This window comes from Myotis yumanensis, unplaced genomic scaffold (genome assembly GCF_028538775.1).
Source record: "Myotis yumanensis isolate MYYU_CA2020_CCGP unplaced genomic scaffold, mMyoYum1.0.hap1 SCAF_10, whole genome shotgun sequence".
In the NCBI taxonomy this organism is placed as follows: Eukaryota; Metazoa; Chordata; class Mammalia; order Chiroptera; family Vespertilionidae; genus Myotis; species Myotis yumanensis.
The window spans coordinates 15,038,828-15,059,420 of record NW_027223761.1 but is presented as its reverse complement, the minus strand read 5'-3'; the positions used below and the strand labels follow the sequence as shown (position 1 = coordinate 15,059,420).

The 20,593-nt window shown below is 42.9% G+C and overlaps 1 protein-coding gene across 1 annotated transcript in view; it reads right to left on the bottom strand.

Moving 5' to 3' along the window:
- EXT2 (exostosin glycosyltransferase 2) overlaps positions 1-20,593 on the bottom strand; it is a 122,788-nt gene that overhangs the window by 6,451 nt on the left and 95,744 nt on the right. The window contains exons 11-13 of the mRNA XM_070427837.1: positions 5,864-6,007; positions 4,007-4,135; positions 2,207-2,289 (exon numbers count right to left, since the gene is read on the bottom strand). Coding sequence (XP_070283938.1) covers positions 2,207-2,289; positions 4,007-4,135; positions 5,864-6,007 — 356 coding nt within the window. The remainder of the gene's footprint in view (positions 1-2,206; positions 2,290-4,006; positions 4,136-5,863; positions 6,008-20,593) is intronic.

The following is a 20,593-nucleotide window of genomic DNA, read 5'->3' as shown; positions in this document are numbered from 1 at the left end:
AAAGACTAAAATCCCTTCATGAACTATTTGAATGCCTGAAGTACAGTTGATATTAGAATGAACTTAACTGCTGGCCAAATACACCTTGAACTTGCTGATGGGCACTTTTAATTACACAGTTCCCCTGCCTGGGATCTCCTCTTGCCTAGTGCATCATTGGTTGGGATCCTAGTGGTCTTTGAAGACTCACTTCAAATGCTATCCCTTTTACAAAATTATTCCTAAAAATTGACCTAGCAAGACGTCACTTCTCTTTCCTCTGATCAATTAGAACTTTTTTTTTTTAAATCTCACTTGATATTTTTTCCATTGATTTTTGGAGAAAGTGGAAGGGAGAGAGGGTTGGGGAGAAAGAAAGTGAGAGAGAAGCATCGATTCGAAAGAGACACATCAATTGTTTGCCTCCTGCACACACCCCAACTGGGAATTGAACCCGCAACCTTCGGTGTGTGAGCCAATACTCTAACCACGGAACATACAGGCCAGGGCTCAATTATAACATTTTGAGCCTCCCTTATGTTACTTATTACATATAGTTTTGGATTAACTTTGATGTGTGTGTGTGCACGCATTTGTTGTTGTTAATTGTAAAGTCTGATATAATCTGACTCAAGCCTAACAATATCTGGGAAGTTGCCTTTACTATTTTCAAAAGCCTTTTTCTCATTGGAAGTCTTCACATACATCTCCCTTATTTACTTTCTTCAGTGTGTAGTAATAAGTACATCCAACTTAAATCTCTCTCACTGCATTTTAGGTTACTTTACACTTGCAATGATCAATAGTTTCTCATTGCATTTTAGGTTGCTTTGCATTTGCAATGATCTCAGTGGTGGGAGAGGAGAGATGTTTAGCCTTAGCGCATGCTTCAAGGCCATTATCAGGTCAAATTTTCTTTCTACAATTCATTTCTTGGACCATGACCATATAATCCCACCACTTTAACTTAACCCAATCAACAACCAATTGCTTAATGCTATAAATTCTCCCAGACATAGAGAATAGTGGTAGGTTTAAAGAACAATTTCATGTACTCCAAATAGAACTATAGTTGGGGTCTCTCTTCCAAATGAGCTATGACAGTTAATGTCACTGCCTTTGACAGTGTAATATTTATACCAGTGATAGATATTTCCAAAATCACAATAATGTATTAACAGTTGATAAAAGTCCTGTCATTTGGGTAAGATATTTATATAGGAAAGAGATAAATTATTTAGAGAGTAAGAGTAAGAAGAGTAAGGAGTAAAGAATTATATAGAAGAATCCAGTTCAACTGAAAAGGAACACTGCTCTGTACAGAAAAATCCTCCAGGCTTGAAGGATGCTAATATGGCTGACAGATTTCAGAAATGAATGCTGCAAGCAGAAGCATGAGACCTGTGGAAACTTGAACTAGATATCTCATTCTACTACTGCAGCATTCTCCGAGCGAATTTTGGTCCCTTGAAAACAGCGCTACTGGATGCCAGAGCCTGCTGTCTTACATAAGGAGCTGCCTTTTGGAATAACTGGGTTTGATTCAAGAGATTCGAAGCTCGGGTACCTGTGGGTTACAAGTGAGAACTCCTAGGTTTACTGTAAGATTATAACGGTCTCCAGGGAAGACATGCATCTCCACTCCTTTTACATGCACCTACAAGGCCTGGTGTTACACTCCGCACAAAGGTGTGCTTGTTGAGGAGCTGCCTGCATGGAAATAAGGGAGTATTTCAGAACTGCCCGCTGCCCTCTCTGTAATGCAGAGCTGTGCTTTCAGGGCTGTTCTTGGTAGGTGTTGTAGTAGTGTCAGCACAGGTAATGTGTCCCTGGTGGGTTTGGCTTAATTCTTTCTGATCAAACTTCTACTGTAACATGGAGATATTACCCTGAAAACAATCCAGTATTTCCTTAGAATTAACTACCTTCCACTCAAATGACTGTGGATGGTTAACTGCTTAGTCTAAATGGAGAATCTGGCTTCTGGAGCTTAAGGCCAGCAATATTTTTAAGAGCCTTCCAGCCATTACAAATTGAGTAAGTAGCATTCCAAATTAATTCTTTGGGTGACCTGGGCTTGAACTAGCCCAACTCCCACAGTGCAAAAGGAGGTGACTATGGCTACCAGCTGCTGTCCTTATATTTCCAAAAAAGTCCCATAAACAGTCCCAAGGCAGGAAATGGGGATCAGAAGCCAGGGCAGACTTTTGGTAAGAGGCTCACTCACCTCTCCACCATGTGTGTCTGGTCCAGAGAAAGCCCGTCAATGGCTGTGCACTCTGGACACTTGAATTTCTTCCGCGGTGTCACCTACCAGAGGAACACAAAAATATCTGGCTGTCAGCACCCAGGACAATAAAACCATGCTGTGACACCACTCTGCATGCTTCTGTTCTGTAAGTGGAGATGCCTGTTCCCTCCATACACACACTCACACACCTCACCATTTCTCCATTCAATTTTGTCTGGCTCGGCCAACGGCAAACTCACAAGGGCCCAATAAAAAAGGCTTGGAGGGCTTTTGCCTTCTGTAGCTGGAAAGAAGTGGTGATGACAAGCTCCTTAATTCCTGTTTAATGACTGTTTTCTCACTGCCAAGGTCCTTGTATAAACACCATTTGTTCTTGCAGCCATAAGGGCGATGAAATACAGCTTCCCATAACTTTCACCGTAACCTTAGTTCCAACAGGCGCTCTTTCTCCTTCTTCCAGCTCATGGCAAATGCTTTGAGCTGCACCAGGCTCTAGAAGATGCCAGGTTATTTTGCAATTCCCTTGAATCAGAAAAAAAACAACCCAATGGTCCCTCAGCCTCTGAATCCTTTTCCCTGATTCTCCCCTACCCTCCCAAACCTTAAACTTCCAGTGCTTTTCTAGCACACTCAGGGGAAGCTACTATCCTAACTTAGTGAAGATAAGTAAACAGCAGAGAGACTAAGGGGGGGGAAGCTAGATGACTAACTAGGTCAGATTAAGAAGCATAGGACACCAGGAATTACTGTCCAGAGTAAGCAGGCACAGCCAAAACATCTTGTCAAAAAGCAGATTTGGAGATAAACTTCCTTTAAAATGAATTTCACAATTCACATTATTTCCCTTTCCTTGCAGTGAGCTGTCCATGGAGTTATTTAGAGAGCCGGGGGAGAGGATGAGGATTGCAGGGTTAGAGAGCACCAGTAATGACTTTTCCTCTTTCCTTAGTCACTGTGGTTTAATTTGGCTTCTCTCATCAATTAATAGTATGAGGAGTCAGCCAGGAATGTCATACTATATTTCCAATATAAGCTTCCAGTATCGGAAGATTCCAGCATCAGGAATCTGGCCTAGAAGTAGTGCCCATTGTCATACACAGAATTCTGACCCAGAATGAAAGAAGGTTGAGATGACTCCACTTATATAAAAAGTGTGTGCTCTCTACATATCTAGGGATCTAATTTGAGAAAAATCTACATTTCAAGAATAGATATCTATCCTCAGGGGATCATTAATATATTATAGGAAAGGTAATTTTTAACATCCGGTAATCAATATTTAAAAACATCGTTTAGGGCAACTATAGTTATAATTTACAAAGTGTACTATCTTTTCAATGTCTATATATATATATATATATATATAAAAAGATTGGCTACCTTAAGATGTAAACTGTATCTTTTACCTAACAGAACTAGATGTCAAATCAGCTTTGAGATTAAAATTATTTTTTTAAAAAACATGATTTGTAGATGGACCATCACAGCCTTTACCTCTGATACTGAAGTTTAAAACCAGTAACCAAAGAAATTGCATAAAAAAAGAAAGTATGTTTAAATTACCAAAGCCTACCCTTCAATTTTACAAGGTGACAATGTTAATCACAGAATCTTAAAAAGTGAAAAAGGGAGCTCCAAGTTCATCTAGTCCAATACTTCATTTCATCTAGTCCCATACTTCATCTAGTTATGAGAACGTCTCAGGCTCAGGGAAAAGAGACTTGCTCAAGATCATAGAGCAAGTCAGCGGCAGAGCGGGACCAGGATGCCTCCTACCTTGATGACAGCTTTCCCCGTGACATTAGCCACCAGGAAATTCATGGCAATGTCTTCACAGTTCATATGAGCGTCCACCCAGTTCTTGATGTCCCCAGGCATTTTGTAGGTATACAGGTAATTAAAATACTAGCAGGTGAAGAAACAAAAAGAAGAAACATTCAAATAGCAGTTCCCTCCTGCTGATACATAAAGTAAAACTCAGTCAAGGCACGGGGACAGCTTTCTCTCATAAGATTAATCACAAGGCTGTATCCACAGGAAGGGCAAAGGAAGTATTAGAATGCTGTTGGCCAAGTGATCAAAATCTTTAATATTGTCACTCTTTTCAAAACATCCACTGAGAGCAGAGGAGAGGTACAACATGAAGCCCTTGCAGGATGCAGGCCCATTGGACTGATGAAGTGTTTTACAAATATTGTTCAGAGACATACTATACATTCATCTTTACTAAATCTTTCCCTGGAGTCACAATGCCCAATCCTGTTTTCTCTATTCTTTCCATAGATTGCAAAGGGAAACAGAGATAAATTAAAGTGGGTTGACATTGCAAAGGTGTATGCTTTTTACAGTAAAACAAAAATGAAGCAATTCTGAAACCACCATAACCTACCTACATATGAAATAGTATAGAAATTCACGTCCAAAAATAAAGTATATATAATCTACTACCACACACCTCCCAAATTATAAACCTTATTTATTATCTGTTGCTAAGAGCAAAAAACCTTTCTGCACCTAGAGCCCTGAAAACTACGAGGGCAGCAGCGCCAAGATAACAACAGAAATCAGTGCAGACATGGCCAAGCTACCTGAATTGCGCCGGCTAAACAGACCTTGCTCCTGCATCATGCCTTACGCCTCTACTCACAGTGGACAGTTGTTACTATTTAACTAAACCATACACTTCCAGGGAACACTCTATTACCAAACCGAATATTCTGAAGTCCAATGCATACCCTTCAACCACTCCCTAATTAAGAGTCAAAAACATGAAGTGATAATTCTTAGATAAGGGAAATACAAAAGGCTCATAAATAAGCAAAAGGAATTTCAATCCCACTAATAATCAAATCAGTTAAAACACTGAGATCCATTTTCATGTGCATTTCATGCAAGGGAGGCTATGGTAAGATAGTTTTATATTTTGCTGGTGGAAGTGTCTACTGACACAAACAATACTGAAAGCAATAGACAAAAATATTTATCAAAACCTTCCCAAAATGTTCAGTCCCTGTGATAGAATCTATCATAATGCTCAAAAGTATAAACAGTTATGAAAATGGATATTAATCATTATTTAAACATTAGATATTAAGCATTATTTAAAATAGCAAAAAAGTTAAAAACAATCTAAACAAGCAATGACAGAATAATAGTTACACATAATTTACGGAATACCAATATAATGGTATATTAGCAATTCTGTTAAGAAAAAATTATGGAGGAATGTTAATGACATGAGAAAATGCTCACAACATAATACATAAAAATAGCAGGCTAATGCAAATATTTGTAATGCATGTGTGTACATATGCATAACTAAGTAAATAAAAGACAAAGTGGGAAAACATCTAAACAACAATAATGTTTCTAAGTGATATACAAGAGACTTTTTTATATAATAAAATTGTTCTGAATTTTCCACATTTTCTATTATAAGCATTTATTATTTCACAAGTAGAAAAATAATAACTTTATTCTTTAAAAAGTATCATACAACATGGCCTTTCTAAGATCTCTGAGTAGAACATTATTCATAAACTCTGCAAAAATTAAATTGGGCCAAATAAAAGAGTATCATACTCTGTTTTGTCAACTCAGACCCACCTGCCCCATGCCTGCCCTACACCTTACCTTGTGATAAAAAGCTGCTCCTGTAAGTACCATGGACACCTCATTGGTCCACTCGGACTCATACTTCCACTTACTCATCTCATGGTCCCAGAGATGCAGACGACCTGGGTAACCCACCAACCGGTCAGGAAACTCCCGCCAGACCTAAGGACAGAAGCACATCAACAGTCCATTCCCAGTTCACACACAGCCAAGCACAGAGAGTGAGTGTGAAGTAATCCAAACAGGTATCAACAAACAGACTCTGGAGGTTCAAGTTTTCACAAACGAAGGTCAGAATGCACTTCTGAAGATGTTTATTTGAACAGGTGCTAGCCCTTCTACCAATATTCAAAGACAGATGTTGATTCTGATATCCTCCAACACTTCCTGTGCTTGCTTAGCAATTTCAAATAACGTGGAGAAATAACTTACTGAATTGAGTCAAGGTAGGTAACCTCTTAACATATGACTAATGAAATAGGTTTCATCCTTAAAGAACATACAAATGAAGACTAAATGGAATCCTGCAACTAACTCACCTGTCCTGATTTATATTAAATTTTGGCAATTGTAAAAACTTGTAAAGTCTCTGTTTCTAAAAGAAATTAAAATTAAATTAAAAAGAAAACAAAACCCAAAAAACTATTTCTCCAGAGCACACAGCCAGCCATTATTATGATCTTTTAGAAGCCATAATTTAAGTATAGGCAATTTGTCTGATTCTATAATCTGTGACATATTGAAAACAAAAATGTTCTTAGGTACAGTTCTGTTAAAAAGAATTTGGTAATTTGGGGTTGAGGTACTTCCAATACCTTTCCCATGTATTTCTGTGTAATTTAGTTTAACCATTAATGAGTACTGACAATTTGCCTGCTATTCATGGGGCGCTGGCTTGTCAGCATTAGGATTCCTTACCCTTTACCAAACCTCTAGTCAGCAGAGTTCCTGAGGACCCAGCCCTGGGCCCTCTGATCTTCCTTAAACTCTCTAAGTAATCTCATCTAGCTTCAAACACTTTAAAAACCACCTATAATCTGACTAGAGGCCCAGTGCACAAAAATTTGTGCACTCGGGGGTCCTTCAGCCCGGCCTATGCCCTCTTGCAGTGTGGGACCCCTAGGAGGATGTCCACCCCAGTGGGGACCCTCAACCCATGGAGGTTTGGCCAGCCTGGGAGAGGGGCTGATGGCTGTTTTCAGGCTGGCCACACCCCCTTTAGGGTGGGGGGTCCCCACTGGGGTGCCTGGCCAGTCTGGGTGAGGGGCTGAGGGCCGTTTCCAGGCTGGCCTAGCACCCTGGCGACGTAAGCTCCCAGCCTCTTCTTTTTTCCTTTCTTTTTTTATTTTATTCTTGGATTTATTTACCTTCTATAATTGAAACTTTGTTGCCTTTAGCGAAGGCCTGCGGAAAGGTTGGCTTCCTCCATCGCCTGGGGCAACCCACTCCTGCTTGCTCCAGCTCCGTGGCCACGGCTGGCTGAAAGCAGGTATCTGGGGTTTGTTTACCTTCTATAATTGAAACTTTGTTGCTTTCAGTGGAGCTTAGAGCCAGGCCGTGGCAGGTGGGGAACCTTGGCTTCCTCCATCACTGGAGCAAGCAAGCCTCCTGCTCGCTCCAGCTCCGTGGCTGCCGGCAGCCATCTTGGTTGGGCTAATTTGCATATAGTTGCTGATTGGCTGGTGGGCATGGCTTAAGGTGTAGCGAAAGTATGGTCAATTTACATGTTTGTCTTTTATTAGTATAGGATGCCTTATAAATTTATGTTTGACCCTGAAAGTTCCTGAGATAACCAACTACTTAGTATCTTCAACTGAATAAACAATAGACACCTCAAACTTAACATGTCCAAAGCATAACTCTTGATTCCATATCTCCAGATAAGCCATTCTCTCAATCATCTCCATCTCAATAAACCATTTACCCAACTGTCCAAGCCCAAGAGCTGGGAGTCAGCCTTTATTCCTTCCTTTTCTTTCTCCACTTTTCCCATATCCAACCCATTACAAATCCTCTGGCTCTACTTCTGACTTCCTGTTACCATCTGTACTACCTCTCTCTACCTCAAACCACCCTCATCTCTCACCTGGACTGTCACAGGCTTCTTCCTTATCTCCTTGCTTCCACTCTTGCTCTTCCAAATTATTAAAGAGCATTCCTAAAAAGACCATTCCTAAAGTAATATGAGAGTATGCTGTACAGGATAATTCAACCAATGGCTCTATCCTTAATAGTTGTTCATATGGAAAATGCAATAATTAATAAATAATAATATAAGAATAAACTGTTTTGCATACTCACAACTGTAAATCTACTTTTGCCCCACCCTGTAGATATGTCCTATGGTCATATTGCTACCGCAACTGGAGGCTTCCCCAACTCCCAAGTGCCCCTGAGCCCCTGAGCAAGGGAGGATGCTCCTTGCTTTCCCAAGGACAGAGCCAGTGAGCTAGCACTTCTCTTTTCTAGTTTGCTAGGACTGCTGTAACACAGTAACACAAACCAGTGGCTGAAAATAACAGGAACCTACAAGTCCAAGATCAAGGTGTTGGCAGGGCCATGCTCCCTCTGAAACCTGTGGGGGAGGGATCCTTCCCTGCCTCCTCTGAGTTCTGGTGGCTGGTTGTCAGTCTCTGGCATTCCTTTGCTTGTACATGCATCCCTCCAAACCTGTCTTCACGTGGCCTTCTTCCCTCCATGTCTCTGTAGCCAATTCTCCTTTTATAAGGATACCAGTCAAAATGGATTAGGGCCCACCCAATGACCTCAGTTTAACTGGATTACCTCTGAAAAGACCCTGTCCTATATGATAAAATGCTAATATGCAAATGAACCAAACAGTGGAATGACCAGTCGCTATGACACGCGCTGACCACCAGGGGGCAGACGCTAATCGCAGGAGCTGCTCCCTGGTGGTCAGTGCGCTCCCACAGGGGAAGCACCGCTCAGCCAGAAGCCGGGCTCACAGCTGACCAGCAAAGCGGCAGCAGCGCTAAGGCCCCCTCAGGGGTCCTGGACTGCAAGAGGACACAGGCCGGGCTGAGGGAACTTCCCCCACACCCAGTGCACAAATGTCATCCACTGGGCCTCTAGTTTCCAAATAAAATTACTAAGAGTTAGAATTTCAACATACCTTTTTTTAGAGGGACACACTTCAACCCATAGCATCCCCCAAAAATCTTTAAATGTTTCACCCGGAAACAAAACAAAAAATGGCTTTCTGTTGACTAAGAACATCCAAACTGTTCAGCCTCTTCTAAAAGATCTGCCGCTTTTCAACCTCTTCTTTCACCACCTCTCTCAGACTGCTGTGTGGCTTTCTGTTCCTTAACCACAACCGGACCTCAAGCCCTTTGTGCTTGCTCTTCCTTCTGACTGCAATGTTCTCCCAGCTCTTCAGAAGGCTGGCTCCTGCTCACCAGTCAGTTTTCTGCTTATGTACCTCCTATGAAAGGCATTTTCACACCTTCCTAAGGAAAACACTGTCCCCCAACCAGCCAGTCTTCATCACTTCCCCTCACTCCATGCTTTTCTTCACCAAACTATCATTTTTCAAAATTGTGCTGGTTATTTATTGTTTCTTATTTATTATCTATTTTCCTCCCACAGAATTTAAAGTCTGTGAGGACAGAGAATTTGTCTTATTCACTGTGGTGTCTGAAGCACAAAGAAAAGGGCCGGCACACGCCAGCATTCCATGCACACGTGTTGAATGCATGAACGGGCAGAATCTCAGCAGGCAATTGCTGAGAATGAAAGAACAGAACCAGAGAGCCTTTCTCTGTTCTTCACAGCCAGAGCCATTATATTCCTTAATTCAGAAAGGATGTCTGCAACAGTATTGATCAACCGGCACCATTAATAATAACGTGATATCCTTTGTGTGTGATCACAGTAATAATTCACCATCATGAAAGCACATGGTTCAAATTGCTTTTCCAGAAGCGGGTATAGGGAGATTTGCTGAGTCATTACACTCTCTTGCCCAGTCCTCCTTGTGATCATCTACTACATGCTTTTTATGTGATGTCTGCCCTGGGTCTTGAGCGTGGTCTGGAGCTGTGAAAAGAACTTTCCTTTGTGTAAAACCAGCTCACCTAACAGGCACTCAAACCCACAACCTTGGCCTCATTAACACCATGTTGTAACCAACAGAGTTAACTGGCCACAGGCATCATCCTAATAGCTGCAGACAAATGAATCCATGTCAAACATTTCCTCAGATGTGTAATGCTGCTGCTGCTGTGTTCCCTACTCTGGGGTTTGTATTTCAGCAGATTAAAATAATATGATACTATTACAGTTTTATAGAGCCCAGAGCAACAACATAGTACGTGAGCCATAACTTCTGTTTGGTTTGTGGGCCTGGGCAGGCTCCATTAAAATGCACAGCCAGAATCCTCTTCCCAGCACCCAGCACCTGTCTATGCAAGTCACACCAGCACAACACTCACTGATTCACCTCCATGGAGTGAGAGAGATTTCTGAAGGGCTCCAAGCACAAGTAAGTAAACACCAGGATGGACGAGGTGGAGGAAAAGGGGTGAGGTGGGGCGAGAGGGAGGTACCCACTCAGTGGGAACCTCTGCTAGATGGAAGTTGCACCCCCATTTACTCTGAGTCAGCAGAGCTCTGTAATCCATGCAAAGGAAGTTGAAATCACTTTCCCAAGGGGTTCTTCTTTTCAAGCCCCGTTTCCAGCAATAACAGTAATACAGGCTCAGTTTTAGGGTCGAACGCTGTTAAGATTTCAGTCCTCTTCCTGTTAGCTGAAGCCACTTATCAGCATTCTCTCCAGAGGGACTTAATTGGTGACACTGGGTCGCAGAGTGCTAAACCATGCTGCTCTGAAAGCATCGAGGTGTCCCCAGTTTCAGATTCCTTTGGAGCCTGTAGTGAACGCTGCTCCTCACGTGGGGCCTCTCTGCCCTTGACTTATTCCAGGCAGCTGGATACAATCAAGATACCATCCTTGTCACTTCATCTATAACTCTGCAGCTGACTACAGGATCAAAACGGAGTGGAGCAGAAGGGGATGGGCCCTCTCTAATCGAGCCCCAGTGTAGCACAGAGTCGATTATGTAGATAGTAAAGCATTTTCCCAGCCAGCAGAGTGAGAACTCAAACTCTACCCCCCTCTCTTCTTGGCTACCCACCTCCTACTCTAATTCAACTCTTTTCTTTTTACCTCAGGAGACTGCTCTGGGGTCAGCTTTTGACATTACTAGCAAATGCCTTTATATATTGTACAGTGCAGGCATTTCAGACTGCACACTCCACCCCTGCGGGTCTAGTAATAGTGCTTCCATAGCTCTCTCAAGTCACAAAGCCATGGCTCCACTGTTGGCCCAGCCTACTGTAGCGCTCCACATATTGTGTCCTCCTCTGTGTTTAATCGCACACATTTTTGAAGACAAAAGCCAATGTCTCTTATAATAAATTCCATGGCTTGGTTAGGGGCTCAGCAATAATTTGAACAGTCCTTACATTTGGGGCCAGAGATTATAATAACATAATACCATCCTCCAACTGTTTCCTTCCAACCTAATTTTTATACATTTGGTCCTAACCACCTCTTCCCAGGATTATGAAAACTTCCTCTTTCGGACTCCCAGCTGTGATCACGTGGCTGCTTTCAGAGTTACCGATTTTGTTTTTTAATTTTTAAGCTTCTGGGGTCCTTGTGGCTTCCCATCACCAGAGGATCAAACTAAGCTCTACCTTTGTTTAAAAGGCACAGGGGCAGCCTAGATTACTTCCTACAGAAAAGACAACGGGGGACATGGTTAAAGCAGATCCAGACTGGCTCCGCCGCAGTAGTGCAAGTGACCTATTCAAGTTGTCCTTTCATTTTGCCAAATGAGGGGCTGGATTAAGTGACCTCCGATGTCCTTTTAGAGCTAAAATCATATATCTTCTCCTTTACTAAGCTATTCCCAAGGAAACTAACCCATTAATTGCAATCAGTTGCAAGATATAGGTTTCTAAATAGCATGGCCTGCATTATTTAACTTTGTTTAAAATGCCATACACATATGGGTACCTAATAAATGTTCCTGAAAAAAGGATAATGCACTGTATTCTAAGCCAGCTTAGAGAGCGCATTTTAAACTCAGGGTGTGTGCTAACCACAGTCACATTCAGGAAACTGACTGGGGGGGAGAGGGGGAAGGTACAGCCACAGGTGGTGCCCATGTGGGATATTCAATTAGGAAATCATGGGTCAGCTCCAGGAGAAAAGTAACTCTCTGAAGTGGCTGCTACAGTTACCACACTTTCAAAGGCACAGCTCCACAGGGATATTGCTACTGGGTGAGAAGATGCCACATGTGTTAGGAGAGGGACGGAGAAGTGGTGAGGTAAGTACGGATCCAAGGTGCACCAAACCGGGCAGGGTTTCATTTCTCTCCTTGCACACGCCCCTGAGTGTTGGAATACCTAACCATCAAAGTGGAACAGAGCTCTATGAACCAGGCCAGCCCTGTGGTCACATGCTGGGCTTGGCCAGGGCAGAGTTGCAAGGAACCCAACTTGCAAACGTCTTTGAATTACTGGCCCTTCAGGCTTGTGCTGCATGCTGCCCAGATGGGAAAGGGGTAGCTGGCTGGATTCCAATTCCTAGCTGGTTTCCACAGAGGAGCCAGTGATCGGATTCACTCTCAGCCCTCTGGGAACAAAGCTCACCTTTTATATTTGGAATTTCCTGAAATAAGAATGGAGGACTGATTGGCTTCATTTTCAGCTCATGCTTTTCATTACACTGGTGGTTGGTAGTTTTTGTCAAGGGGGTGCCTGAGACACAATGAAATGCTAATGTTAGACATCTCAGAGGAAAGGAGCCCTGAAGTTATCACCCGGAGTTCCCTCGTGCTGACTGGTTCTGACAAATACACGTGCATGCTGTGTTATGAATTAAGATCTACCTGTTGGATCACACCTGAGAGACCTTTCCAACTCAATACAGGATTCTGCTTAAAATAAGCCAAGCAGAGCCCTGGCTGGTTGGATTCCCGGTCAAGGCACATACCTGGGTTGTGGGTTCGATCCCTGGGCAGGGCGCATACAGGAGGCAACCAATCAATGTTTGTCTCTCACATCGATGTTTCTCTTTCTCTCTCTTCATTCTCCTCTAAAAAGCACACAAAACAAAACAAAAACCACGTGGGAAAAACAGTATCACAGGAAGGCTTCTGGGATCTTGGCCGCAATCCTACTTTGCTCAGCCTGGCTGGAGGTTAGTGCTTGGTGATGGGGCACACAATCTCCAATCCCTCCACCCTCCTGCTTCAGGAAGTCTGGGGCAGTGACGAGGCAAAGAGGCCATCTGGAGTTGGCCACAGCTGACAGAGGAATGTGTGCTACTAAACTTGCACCAGTTACCACTACGAGGAAGGCACAGCCGAAGGTGGCTTTAGAACTCCTCCTTGTGCCTTCTGTGGGTGGTAAGGAGAAGAGGCTCACTTTGATGGTCTAAGTTGCTGACCCCTGCCGACACTCTCTCAGGCAGAGGTCATCTGGAAGGCAGAGATCCTCTGACCCAGTTCCCTCACTACACAATGAGAAAACTGAGAGCTGGAGAGGAAGTGGCTGTCCCAAGGTGACACTGCTAGTTCAAGCTGGGTCCTAACTGCCAGTCCAGTCGTCTCTTCATGACGTCATGATTTCCCACCCTTCTGATTCTAAAAAGCACCTCATCTCCCCATGCTCCATCCTCTCTCATAAACAAAGAAGTCAGATGTTGTCTTAAATCACACGCAGTGTCATCGGGACAGAGATGGTAAAGTCGCACGTGCATGCTGATGACCAAGTTGAAAATAGAACGGGAGGAGGGAGAGGTGGGGAAAGTGACAAAACCCTTTGCTCTCAGCAGTACTCATCTTCTAAAAGCTGAAGGCTCTTCATGAATGTGGTTTCCATTTAGCAAAGAGCACCACATGCTCACACCATTAAAAGAAGGAACTCCCGTCAGCTATGTAGCAAACCAGAGAGATTCCACATATGACATCCCCAGGCCTACTGGAACCTTGTAATCTGTGAGGCTCTGGAGCAGAGAAGGAAATACAACCAAAAAGCAGCTGAACAAAAGATTAAACTCAACTACTATTTTTCATGAGGCAATGAATCCCTTGAGTGATAATAAAGAAGGAAAGAGGAGACATGAAATTGAGGGTATGGGAGGAGGAAGAGATAGGTCAGGATAGGGCCATGGATTTTCTAATTTTGTGCTCCTTAAAACCCACTAAACATGAAATCATCTTTATTTCCATAAGCTCAACTCCAATGGGGGCCATACTAATCTAAGTCTAGTCCCAGGGGATTGCTTCATGAAGTTAAAAGAAGAGTAATCATAAGCCAATGGCTATTCTCTTTAAATCCTGCACGAGTGGAAAAAGAGATGTTAGTTTTATAAATAACCATTAGCAAGTCTTTAAAATATCAAGTGGATTTTGTTTTCTTCTCATTGTAGAAAAGGAGCAAGTGGCACTGACCGCAAACCCTGTAATCCTGGCTGAATTCAAAGCATAAATGTGGTTCAAAATAATTTCTTATATATATATATATATATATATATATATATATATTTATTATGGATTTTTTACAGAGAGGAAGGGAGAGGGACAGAGAACCAGAAACATCGATGAGAGAGAAACATCGATCAGCCGCCTCCCGCACACTCCCCACTGGGTATGTGCCCGAAACCAAGGTACATGCCCTTGACCGGAATCGAACCCGGGACTCTTCAGTCCGCAGGCCGACGCTCTATCCACTGAGCCAAACCGGTCAGGCTCAAAATAATTTCTTAATGAGTAAATTCATCACAGTGCCCTGTATGTGTAGGTAAACCCCAGAATCCCTTGGTGAATAATCAAACAGCAGAGGGACTCTTTCAAATTATTTCTTTATATTCCATCCCCCCCCCCCAAAATGACTTGGGATGGCTCACAATAAAAGATAAAAACTACAATAAAGTCCAAACTGTTAAAACAGATGATGTCCTCAACAGCATTAATAAAAATTAAAAAAAAAAAAAACCCCGCCCTGACCAGGTGGCTCAGTTGGTTGGAGCATCATCCCATACACCAAAAAGTTGCAGATTCAATCCCAGTTGGGACATGTATGGGAGGCAACCAATAGATATTTCTCTCTCACATCCATGGCTCTCTCTCTCCCCCTCCCTTCCTCTCTCTAAAATCAATAAAACATATCCTTGGGTAAAAAAATTTTTTTAAATCCAGAAGTTTCCATCTATTTAAAAAAATATTAATCCTGATATCAAGTTCTAGAATGGCAATCCAACAGCAAGCTCAAGCCATGGCGATGGAGAGATCTGAGTATCCCTATTAATTCATTTATGCATTCAACTTGAGTTACTTGAGTTAGCACTATTTTTAAATTAAACATCTTATTATGAGACAACTACAGATTAAAAAGAAGTTGCAAGAAAAATGCAGACATCCTGTGTCCTCTTTACAGTTTTCTACATGGGCAACATCTTGTGAAACGATAGTGTGATGCATACCATCAACACAGTCAAGATACAGAGCATTTCTATCACAAGGGTCCCTCCTGTCAATCTTTTCCAGACACCCTCCCCCATTCAGGTTCCCGCTGGCAACCACTAATCTGTTCTCCATCTCTATATAATTTTGTAATTTCAAAAGGCTACATAAATGGAATGATACAGTATGTAATCTTTTGGGATTGGCTTTTTTCACGCAGCACAACTCCCTGAAGACTCATCTACATTTGTTCCCTTTTATTGCTGAGTAATAGTCCATGGTGTACATGTACTAGTTTACTCACAGAAGGACATCTGGGCTGATTCATTTTTGGCCATTGCAAGTAAAGCTATTACGAATTTGTGTGTGCATAAATTTTCACTCCTTTGGGATACATGCCCAAGAGTACAACTGCTGGGTCATGGTAGTTGCGTGTTTAGTTTTATAAGAAACTGCCAAAACTGTTTCTCCAGAGTGGCCTCACCATTTTACACTCTCACCAGCAACGTACGAGTCATCCAGTTTCTTGGCATCTTTATCAGCTTTTGGTATTGTCACTATTTATTTTCTATTTTAGCCATTCTGATAGGTGTATAGCGATATATAAATTATGGTTTTAATTTGCATTTCCTAATGGCTAACAATGTTGAATAGCTCTTCATGTGCGACTTGCCATCTGCATATCCTCTTCCGTGAAATGTCTGTTTGTGTCTTTGCCCATGTTCTGATTGGACTGTTTGTTTTTTAACTGTTGAGTTTTGAGAGTTCCTTATAGATCCTAGCTGCTCAGTCCTTTGTTGGACATGTAGTTTGCAAATATTTTCTCTTTTCATCCTCTTCAAAAGGTCTTTCACAGAGAAGTTTTAAATTTTAATGAGGCCAAAACCGGTTTGGCTCAGTGGATAGAGCGTCGGACTGGGGACTGAAGGGTCCCGGGTTCTATTCCGGTCAAGGGCATGTACCTGGGTTGCGGGCACATCTCCAGTGGGAGATGTGCAGGAGGCAGCTGGTCGATGTTTCTCTCTCATCGGTGTTTCTAACTCTCTATCTCTCTCCTTTCCTCTCTGTAAAAAAATCAATAAAATATATATTAAAAAAAAATAAAAATAAATAAATTTTAATGAGGTCCAATTTATCAATTTTTCCTTTTAGGATTATGCTTTTGGTCTTAAGTCTAAGACTCTGTTTAACCTGAGATCTGAAAAATTTTCTCAAGTTTTTTTTCCTAAAAGCTTTAAAGCTTCATGTTTACATTTAAATCCATGATTCACTTTCAGTTAATTTTTCTATAAGATGTGAGGTTTAGATCAAGGTTAAATTTTTGCCTATGGATATCCAACTGATCCATCGCCATTTGTTGAAAAGGCTATCTTTCCTTCACTGAACTGCATTTGCACCTTTTGTCAAAAATCAGTTGCCCCAACTATTTTTAGGGACTGTCTTACGCTTCAAAGAGTGAGTACAAAAGTAAAGCATATATCTTGTTACTAAGGAGCTTATCATTCAGAAAAGCTAATGACATATTCATAAGAAGCTAGAGATGAAACAAAGCAAGGGTACAAGAAAAAGTACAAAATAGAATTAAGAGGATAGTAGGATTACTTCTGGATTGGGGTGGGAAGGCAGGGAATAAGGAAAAAGCTTTATGGATTTCATTTCAAGGGAAGAAAAGAAAGTTAGTTTGCAACGTTAGGACTGAGATTCTCATTACCCACAACCAGATAGGTAAATAGCACAAAATTACTCTTTTTAAAAAATATATTTTTATTGTTTTCAGAGAGGAAGGGAAAGGGAGATAGAAACATCATTGATGAGAAAGAATCACTGACCGGCTGCCTCCTGCATAACCCCTACTGGGGACCGAGCCTGCAACCCAGGCAGGTGCCCTTGACCAGAATCGAACCAGGGAACCTTCAGTCTGCAGGCTGATGCTCTATCCACAGAGCCAAACTGGCTAGGGCACAAAATTACTCTTTGCTGTCTGTCTAGCAGGCCAAGAAATGGAAGACCAGGATTCCCTACCTAATATAAAATAGGAGAGTATTTAACTTTGAACAGTTCCTTATAATTTTACTCATAGGAACTATATAGGAGAAAATTCAATGTCCAAGCACATTAAGTTCGCTCTTTAGTCAATAAATACTTACTGAGCAACCACTATGTGTCAAGCACTAGGCATACGGTAGTAAACAAGGCAGACACAATCTTGTCTGAATGTACAGCTTTAAAGGGGAGTTTTCCAGTCTAGTCCCAGATCTATGCTGTGGATTTCACGATGGTCCTGCTTGTAAGTTAGCCCCTTCCTTCCTTTTCTCAGAGCAGAGTGTCAACATTTCATCAACACTTCTGGCCCACCCCTCAAATCTTCAGAGTAACACACAGGCTGGCTGAGAACTTAGAAATATTAATTTTAAAGGTTGCCAACACTTGAGCTAAATGAGCCAACAGACAGTAGCACATACAGCGCACCATTAATGTGAATCCCAGGCACCAATTTTTGAGCACAAAGCAATGGATGTGATCTAAGAGCTGTAAATATCAACTGACCATCACCTTGCTTTCTAGACTCGCTTACCCAATCATGACGTTTCTAAGGTCAGGGGATTATTCTGATCTTTTAAGGTTTCTTTCTTTTTATTCTTACAAATAATGCTACGTCTAATGCATTAGCAATCCCCAAGCATGGCCTCAAACTCACAGTTTGTAAGCAGTTTACAACGGGCAATGCATAGCTCGGCTTCACATTTGGGAACAGAGAATTTTCCTCAGAAAGCTATTTTCCTGAGAGTGGAGCTGGGAGAGTTCGGGGCCTGGGTGCTGCTGTGGCTTTCCCCTGGCCCTAGGCCAAGCCTGCCCACACTCCTCCTGTAAGCATCTCTATCAAAAGCAAGGCACATAAGCAGCCCATGCAAGACAAATTCCCCCTATCCCCAAATCCTGAAGCCTGAATTCCTGGAGAAAAGCCTGTAATCAACCCCAAAGAGACAACAGGCAGCTTCTGGAACAATAACCTTCAAACATATGGATCCTTTCAGTGTTGGAATATCATTGCAGTTATCTCTGTGAGGGTGGGGGAGGGAAAGTGTGCATTCTTTAAACCATCAACTGTACCGACACCTCTTTACAGGAACCACCCCACAGTACAAGCACTAAGCTATACTGGTAAAGCCAGGTGGCCCTGATGGTACTGAGGCAGGAAAGATGCTGAGGCCCGGGGGGAGCACACGGGGCTGGGAGGGGCAGAGTCAGGAGAGCGCTCTCCTCGCCAGCACTGCCTGGCACAAAGTAGGCACTTATGGAAAACATACTGAAACCAGCTCCCCTGACTCACTTTGCATGAGAGTCTGAGGAGACACCCTTCAATGGAAGGTTGTGCCAGCCAGAAACGTGCTCCCTTCACTTTGGGAGCCGGAGCCCCTCGCCCTACATGGGATGCTTCGTTCATGGCTATGTAAACAAATTCTGAGCTTGTTACTTTTAATGTGCTCGGTGGGGAAGAAAAAAGTGTCACTCTATTGTAATTCCCAACTGGGTGCTTTTTAACCGCTCAGATGTTATTTCACGGTTCAGCATACATACTCGATTTCCTTCCCTTAATATTTGTTTGACTTATTCTCCGATGGGGACTGGGTGCTTTAGAAAAGCTCCGTGAGGTCAGCCTTCCCGCAGCCTCTCTCAGCACCTCCGTGGGCTCCTGGCCGCGGCCCTGGCTCTTCTTTCAGCAGTTCTCGCTGCAGCAACCACACACACCAGCTATTTTCCCGCCAGGTCCCCTGGGTCTGGGGGTGTAAATCAAAGCAAGCTGGACGTAGGACAGACCGAACAGATTATTCAGTTCCCCCACAGGCTGAAAACAGGGAGCCTGAAGCAACATGAAGAGTACGCAGGGAGAGGAGTCTCTAAGAAAGAACGGCTCACCTCTGCCACAGCCTTCCAGGCTCCTCTGAGGGAAGCTCTGACTACACACCACGGGCAGGGGGCGGGGTCACTCACAGATGAGCTATTTGGCCCATTCCTTCTTCCAAAGATGACAATCTCTATTAAGAGCAACTCTTCAGGTAAGTAAGAAAAGTGAAAAATGAAGTAAAGACAGACAGATGGTCTTTTTAATCTTTATTATTGTACTGACATTATGCCCAGGCCCAGGAAAGGTACTCAGAGGGGGACTGTCACTCATGTGTAATACGCAGGCTCCAAGAGCGCTTACAGCCATCAGCTTCTTCAGATACTTAGTGAAGAGGGTGCACCACAAATCCTAAGAAAGGGAGAGTTTTCAAAAAGTGCAACGTGGGCACAGTGGTTCTAACTGCATTGTAAAGCTTTAGTGTCAGACCCGGCAAATGCTGATTCAGAACAATGTCGGCGAGGTCTGACCCTGTGTGTGCCCCAAACGGGCCCAGCTCTCAGCACCCTCAGCTCCCCAGCGCCACATGCACTCCCTGCTGGACTGGCCCCATTGGGCACTCCAGCTACAGTCCATCAGCCAAGTAAGAGAAGGAAATACTGGAATCCCAGTCTTTCCAGTCACCCATCGGGTCAGATCCTGTGGAGGCTCAAGGACCCGAGTCAGCCAAGAGGTCAAGGAATGGGAATCTAAGGTACTGGCTCTCATGAAGGCTGACACACTTCCAATAACTGGATTATGTACCTATCCAGGGATGTCCCTTCATTTATGCCCCCCCCCCCCCCCTCAGGGAAGTTCCCTTTTTATTGGTCTTGGTTATGCAAGAACTGAGTTTGTTCATGCCCTGGATGAACTCCAAGGGAAAGTCTGCTCTAGAGTCCATGGCAGGATGATAGGTGGTTCCATGAATCACAAAGAAAAGCATCCTGGATTCCAAACAAAACTGAGCGCATTTTCAGTTAGGCCTCTGAGGCTTAAAATTCAGGGAGGAAAGCAGTTAACTTTCTGAGAGAAGGATCATGACCATGAGTCTGTGAGGAGCAATCTTAGACCCAGGCCAAGGCTGCATGTGCATCTGTTTGTTCCCCAGACCTGGTATCTGTGGCACTTTCACTGGCAGGGAGCTCAGAGAGGGACGAATAGAAGCACAGAGAGTCTATTATTGGCCTGCTAGCTTTAAAAAGAGATTATTATGAAGTCTAATTCCATGATAGGTTGTTTCCATCTTTCATCTCTTCTAGTAAGAAGGGAAAACGTGGGATAGTTTATTTAGGACCACAGATTTTATCATCTCTCACCCTCTTCCTGGATGAATGTATGGATAGCTATAAATTTCACTAATTA